General features: G+C 38.5%; 1 protein-coding gene across 1 annotated transcript in view; it reads left to right on the forward strand.

The window, feature by feature from the left end:
- The window catches only part of TMED7 (transmembrane emp24 protein transport domain containing 7), a 39,232-nt gene extending 32,201 nt beyond the window's left edge, over positions 1–7,031 (forward strand). The window contains exons 2-3 of the mRNA XM_010562363.1: positions 2,735–2,980; positions 5,283–7,031. Coding sequence (XP_010560665.1) covers positions 2,735–2,980; positions 5,283–5,519 — 483 coding nt within the window. The 3' untranslated portion in view covers positions 5,520–7,031. The remainder of the gene's footprint in view (positions 1–2,734; positions 2,981–5,282) is intronic.
- The last annotated feature ends 735 nt before the right edge of the window (positions 7,032–7,766 follow it).

Consider the following 7,766-nt stretch of genomic DNA (forward strand, 5'->3'; position numbering starts at 1 on the left):
GCCGCCTCCGCCGGGGAGTGGTGGCCGAGCGGTGGGGGCTGTCGGGGGAGCCGCTCGGCTTCGTTCGTGAACCGCGGGCTGCTGCGAGCAGTTGTCGGGAGAAGCGCCTGGGGGGGTGAGCGGCAGCTGGAGCCAGGGCTGGGTTTGCAGCTCGGCTGAGGAAATCGTGCACGCTGCCCCGCGCTCTGCGGGGGGGGCGAGGGGCGAGTTTAGCTCAGAGCCGAGAAAGGCGCACGAAGTTGCCCCTGAAAACTGGCAGCGTCTTTTACCCTGATCGCTGCCGCGCAGCGTCCCAGCCCAGCGGCGTGGAGAATACCTAAAGAACAGCTGCCCAAGGAGATGCCGTGAAAGCGGTTTCCTTGTGGTTTACAAAGCATTTGCACTATGAGCACGATACAAATGAAGGAGCTTATGCTTCTTATTTCAGAGCATGGCTCAAATTGAGGTCACGTAGCAAACAGTAAGAAAGCCGCAGAATAGGTATGTGGTATCAGCACAGTGTCCCAGGCACGTAGTGAGACAGGGAAGAGTCTTACAAAAAATAAAACCTGCGGGTAGCCAACATCTTATTGACAACTATGGCTAACATGCACATATTAAGTGAGGCTGCACGGTTTTTTCTTACTTTTCCCAGTTTCTAACAGTTTGAACATGCAGCTCTATCATGATGATAGAGCACGCTGTTCAGCTTCAAGGTGTTTTGAGCAAACAGCTCTGACAGTTTTGGTGCCTTTGAGTGTATCGGCAGGGTTGGAACCTTTCAGTCTGTCACTTCAGCTGGTGAAGTCACTGACAGCACAGCAGCAGCATGAGAGAGAAATCATCCTTTGCAATGGGAATCACAGTTACTTTTGGGGGCTTTTGAAGGGGCTGTGTACTTTTATGGTCTGACTTTTCCTGTTGAAGTTCCGTGTCTTTCTCTTTCCTGCCTGCTGTCCCACCTTTAGTATTTTGGGGAATGTTGCTGCCAAATATTGGTCCCTCTGTCCTACAAGTTCTAGTTCTCAAGATATCTTTTTCTCCTACCCAAATGTTTCTTGTCCCTGCCAGTTACTTTAATAAAGTCTTTTCTGTGCAGTACTTTTCCCCCCTGTTTTGAAGTGGATGTCATTGGAGGTTGCTGGGCAGATAAGCCTGCCGTTGTCATTTTTGTCGGTGATCAGAACAGGAGTAGCATTCTTAAAAAGAAAGTCTGGCTTTGGCCAGCTGCCAGCAGACTGAAGCGCTGTGTGCATGTCCTTTGGCTGTATGTCTTAAGAGCTGACAGGAGGCTCAAGCAAGCTCTGTGGGAAGGAATCCTAGGGCAACTTTAAGATCTGGCAAATCTTTACCATGTGTATGTAAACTGGCCCTTCTGGAGTGTGTGATGTAACTGAATGTGAGTGACTTTCATGTAATTGGCAAAAGGCATGGCCCCTGTCAACTTTGAGATCATACTTCAAAAGTGAACCATCATTTCATTATAGAAAATCTTGGTTTTGTTTTTCCTTCCAACCAGGTAAGCATTTATGTGTGAAAGTCTCAACTAGATGCAGACATCCAGACATCCAAAAATATTTTTTTTTTCTTTGTATCCTGTCATCACATTTTTGGAGAAACTATGAAGATGCTGCTTACCAACTGAATGTTTTTAAAACTTCCTGTTTGCAGAGCAGCTACTGCTCAGATCTCTTGTTATTTCAGTTGTACCATTAATGTTATCATTTTAATAACTTGATACCTAAATAAACTGATGTCAGTTTAAATAACACTATGTGAACCGAAGTGCAGCTACTCGGATACTAAAATTTTTCAGTCATTTCAGCACACATATAAGAGGGACCTACCTTTAGATATAAGTCTCTTCCTCATTCAGCATGCTTTATCTTAAAAGCAAAAAGTTTGGAGCAAGGATTAAGTGTGAAAGTATTAGCCTAAGAGTCATCAGAACACCAAGTTATGAATACCTAAGCTACTGATTAGTCTTTCTGTAGAGGTGGGATGGCTAGTCTACCCAGCAATATGCTGTAGACCCAAGAATGATCAAAGCCTGAAAAACAAACCCCTTGAGACAATCGTGAAGTTTCAAGTCACTCGTTAGGCATTATCCGGATGTGCTGTTTTTTGGGAAGAAATGCTGTGGCTAACTGTGCAGGAGGGAGGCAGCAGACCACCCCACCCTATCCCCCAAACATTGCTCTGTTCACAAGCACACGGGAAGACTAGCCAGGTTGAAATACCTGTTCTACTGGTCGAACACCATTCCTGCAGCCTAAAGCAGCTTGAGCTAATAGGGTGGTTGCACTCTTTTGGCTGAAGAGAAAGGAGCTGTTTTACTGCATGTTAGCAATCTCGGGCAGCTGAAATCAGTTCCATGGAGGACTTGTGCATACAGCAAATGGTTGATTTGTTGCAGTAATGTCTTTGCTGCCCCATCAAGTTTCATCTACTGTAGCCTTTTATGTTGTGCAATTATTTATAACAAACTAACTAAAATTGCTCTCATAAACGGTTTGAAAATATAATTGACATTACATATGCTGAACCTAAAATATTTTGAATTATGTTCTTCGTGTATTCCGTAAGAAAATAATTTTGCAGACTTGCTTTGAAACATATTCAAATTAATGCATTGTATTTTAAAACATTTGTTAAAGCAAAAAATCTTGCAGTGCCACTTGACAAGTCATACTTCTTAGAAGAAATGTTTAAATCTGTTTTGTTAAAAGGAGAATTTCTTGGGTTTTGTTTTCAGGTGATCACTGGAGGTCATTATGATGTTGACTGTCGGTTGGAAGATCCTGATGGCATTGTATTATACAAAGAGATGAAGAAACAATATGATAGCTTCACGTTTACTGCATCCAGAAACGGAACATACAAATTCTGCTTCAGCAATGAATTCTCTACTTTCACACACAAAACTGTGTACTTTGATTTCCAGGTTGGAGAAGATCCACCACTGTTCCCTAGTGAGAACAGAGTAACTGCACTTACCCAGGTAAGATGCTGTTCGTGTTTGAGAGCAGCTGTTAGGTGGAGGCAATGTTTTTTTTCAAGTTCAGCTGCATTAGATATTTATATCAGTTTTGAAAATCAACAGATTGGAGCTTTTAAAATAATCTGAATTACTACAGATAAGCTTTCTTTCTGAAGATAAGATTTATAGAACACAAAACAGCTGAGAAGGAATCAGCAAGTGCTTAAGAGAAAATTAGGGTAGTAACTTAAACTGTAGGCCACTTTATTTTTTTTAAGGGAACCTCCTTTTAATGCCATGTTTGTGTGCCTCTTGAAGTGTGGATTTCACAAACTGTAAATATTGGTGGATCAGGGTTTTAAAAATTTCCAAACTTTGGAGAAACTTTGAGAATTGTGTTTATATTTAAAACCATAGAGTCTTTTGCGGGGGAGGACTTAAGTTGACCTCTCATGTAACTGCCATTTTTAAAATGGAGAATTCTAGCAAAATAAACAAACGAACAAAATCAACCATATTGAGCTGGCTATTTGTCCTTTATAAGACACTACAAAGTGTCAGAGCGTTATTATATTCTCAGCATTTTACAGTTTTGTACTGCCTCTACCCAATCTAAATCCATCAAAACTTCCCTTGGAACACTCACTTCATGAATTCCCACTAATGTCGTTGCATTATAACCATCACCAAACCTCGCTTTAAACAACCATTAAAGAATGCTGGACGTGGTCACTATTTTGCTAGTCTCAACTCAACGGTGTAGATACCGGTTCCCAAATGCCAATCTTACTTGAATTTACCTCACATAAGTCTGCAGTAGCTGAGATCTATAATGAGTAGATGACTTGCTGTGAATTCAACTACAGCTCTTACCTCTTTCTTCTTGTCACTCTTCTTCTCTGCTTTATTTTGTATCTGATTCTTCATCCTGTATCTTTCCATTGCTTTTCCCTACTTTAGTCTTCATTCTGTTCAGTCTGTGTGTTCTGTTACATCTGGTTTTCCTTTTGCTATCTTGGATTCAGCAGGGGGATTTTGAGAATGCAGAACACGTGGTTCCTGGGTCCAGCATCTCTGCAGACCCTTGCAGCCTGTGGGAGAAGATTTATAAAAAAATAGTTTGTCACTGGGTTGTAGCTTACACAATGCAAATAAGTTATTTCGGAAAGGGAAAGTTAACTTTCAGAGTACAACACATCTTTGGTAAGAAGGTTCTTGTTGCAGTTTTCTTGAGGCTTGTAGGAAGACCAAATGAGGGCAGCCTTTCACAGGGACAGTAAAAGGTAAATCCCTAAAACCAGAGTGACTTTGTGTTTAAATCCCTTCTACAAACTAGGAGACCTCTATAATTTATCAGTGAGACCAATGGCAGAACTTAGTTTGGAAAACCTCTTCCTGAATTTTGTTGAGAAGAATATCTTAGACTTGTTCAGACACCTGTCTTAAGTCATCAACTTGAAGATGTTAGACACAGATATAAGTAACTGAGAGTGGCCCTATCAGTGTGTTAAATATTTCCTTTTATAATAGTTTGTGCTGTTTGATCTTCAGGAAATACTAATTTTAAGCCATAAAACAAAAACAAGTTGTGACTAGAAAGAAGGTATTTTGAAGATCTATTGATTAATCTCTTGGTGATCAAAACGCAGTGAGTAGTACTGACGTTTACTTACAGAAGATAAACTGGAAGGAGTTACGTGAAAAATGATCTAGGGCTTAAATTGGTAATACTTTTTTTTTTAAATGAAAAATGACAATGAAGTTGAGCAATTTGTTAACCACTTTTTGCGCATGTGACTAAGAGAAGGGTCTCCTGCCGAAAGAACATGTTGCGTTTAGTAATGTAGATTTTAGGATATTGTGCAATTTGAGTGAGAATTATGCAATGAAGAATGTCATACTTGTGAAACACAGGAGCATTTAATATATACTATGTGAATCTTAATGCTATAAGCAACTGCTTATTTTCTGGTATGTGTGGAATTAACAATGGGGGCATCACTGACATTTCAAAAATCTTTCTAATGTTCATTTTGAACCCAAATATACATGAATTTAAGATTTGTTTAGTCATTCTCAGAGCTTCTTGCTTTTTATTACATCTACAGTTTTACACTCTTCTGTATTTAAGAGTGAGTCGCATTCCTTTGTGTAAGTTAAATGTTACAGCATTTACAGTATTTCAGTCTGACAATGGACTGAGTTAATCCTTAGCTTGCAAAGTTACATGAATCCTAATTTTCAATATCAAACCAGAAAACTTTGCAGAAAAAGCATTAGAAGGGTTATTAATTCAGTGGTGTCTATTTGTTTGCTTCTCTAGATGGAGTCTGCATGTGTTTCAATTCATGAAGCTTTGAAGTCTGTCATCGATTATCAGACTCACTTCCGCTTGAGGGAAGCGCAGGGCCGCAGCAGAGCAGAGGATTTAAACACAAGGGTGGCCTACTGGTCAATAGGGGAAGCAATCATTCTTCTTGTCGTTAGTATCGGGCAGGTCTTTCTCCTCAAAAGCTTCTTCTCGGATAAAAGAACCACAACAACCCGTGTTGGATCATAACTGGTAGTGGTAATGCTTCAGGTCATTGTGTGTACTCATCTGTAAAAAATAACTGTTCTCCAATTAATTGTAAGTGCAAAGGATCTGAATATATGCAACATTCAAATGTGTCTACCCCATATCGTATTAAAAAATCACAAAACAAACCCAAAAAGTTATGAAAGGGAAACAGGATTTGAAATATTCTAAAAATACTTCAGAACTTGAGTGCTTTCCGATTCCTGTATTAAATATCTGGCAGTGACCAGCCTCTTTATTTCTACTGATTGTAATCCAAACTGAGTTTGATTTTTACCAGTAAGATTAGCCATCTGCAGTATAACACTTTAAAATAGCCCAACAGTCTAGTGTCTGACATGAGACAATATATATAAAAATTTTATTTGATTTTTGTTTTCAGGCTGAATGTATTTGATTATAAAACCAAATGTGATGAACTGCAGTGCATTCTTTTGATTTGCTGTTAAAAAAAATAATCCAATGGTACCCCTTGCTTATTTGTAAAATTGTTGCAAGCTTGACACTACATCATGGTGCAAATTCTTCATCAGCCTGGTAAGTCTCCATCTTCAAAACTTACTAAATTTTATACTTGAGTATGTTTGCTTAAACGTACATTCTTCTATATTAAAATAAACCCATTTCTTCTTTGACAATGTTTGTTTTCCTGAAGAAATTGTAAGCTGAGACTACTCAGGAAATCCACTTTCTATATTAAAAAATCCAAATCTCCAACGTTATTTAAAAAACATGCAATAAAATAGGGAGTCTTGTAACTTTGTCACTGAAACTGTATAGTTTCTGCACTCATATATGCTGCTGCTTTTTGGATTTAAGACGAGAAGTAGCTTGGTTTGTTAAGCAGCACAGCACCAGCACTGGATGAGGTTGTATTATGTGTTAGGCACATACAAAGCGTTTTACTAAATTGTTTTCCTATTAAGAGGCCAATTTGATATTGATACTGCATTGCACAAGTGCTGTAAATTTTACTTTCCTGTGTGTGGTGCACTGATACATGATGGCCTTGTGCATCTAATTGCCACTCTTTTTTGTTAGTGGTCAGGAAGTGTTTTAAGTATTTCAGGTTATCTTTTTGGTAGAGTTATAGTTACATTGTTTCCACTGCTCATGTCTTTAATAGCTTATGTACTGTAAAGTCTTGGTTTATTTGGATATGGAAGGTAGTAAATGTATGTACATACAAGTAGCTTGAATTGAGCTGGTCATAATAAGGCTAAACTCTTTCAATTGGCTCTGGAGAAATATGTAGACTGACCAGTTCTTTCTTAAGTGCACACAAGATAAACTAAGGTGAAAAATTTTGTTGTATATTACTGGCTAATTCAAAAGATGCTTCTTAAGTTCTCAGCAAGCAGAGAAAGAATGCTAAACCTTTAATAATTGCCTGTATTTTTTCTAGCAAAAATTTGAAATTGCATGTACAGGTAACACTTGAGCAGTCTGAAGAATTGATCTGAGATTGCTTGATTTTAAAGTCTTCTGATGGCCGAAAAAAATAAAAGTTCACCTGTTGTGAACTGAACGACTGCTCTTTTGGAAACTGAAGAAAAACCTCAAACAGCTCAAAAATTACTTAAAAGGTCATGGGGGTATTAAAAAACTTAACATATGTAAAATTCAGGATTATATGTAATGTTCTTCTGTCCTGTACTGAATTTTAAATATTGCAGTCCCATTTTGGGATGCAAGCTTCCCAGAAACAGTGAGACTCACAAAGATCAGAAAACAAAAAAAATAGTGCTTTCTTATGATACAAATCTATGCCTGCACACAATATTCTTGATTGTACCTATATGCTTTATTCTTGTGTTTCAGCAACTAATATTCACTACTTTTTGTGCTGCGTTGCACACAATAATGAAGCAAGTGGTACACTTTGGGTGCAAGTGTCACATGAAAATATGATTTAATTTTGATAGCGTTCACTGTCATCTTCTGGAGTTTGAATATCACTTGTGTAGCTTTAATCACAACAAAAGCATTTGTTTTAAAGATTGAAACGTGTTTGGGTTTTCTTCCACTGACTTGTTCTGTGTGCTGTCAAAATTGGTAAACAATGGGGTAAAACAGATAATGATTGGCCATCGCATACATGTCTCTCTATTCTTTCATGTTTGAATGTGTGAAGTGGGACTGTTCAGCTCAATATTAATCCCACTGCAGAGGCTTAGTGGACTTGACTTTTGCATTGAAGTTAGGTATCCAAACCAATCTTCTGATATC

Source organism: Haliaeetus leucocephalus, unplaced genomic scaffold (genome assembly GCF_000737465.1).
Source record: "Haliaeetus leucocephalus isolate CR32 unplaced genomic scaffold, Haliaeetus_leucocephalus-4.0 Scaffold158, whole genome shotgun sequence".
In the NCBI taxonomy this organism is placed as follows: Eukaryota; Metazoa; Chordata; class Aves; order Accipitriformes; family Accipitridae; genus Haliaeetus; species Haliaeetus leucocephalus.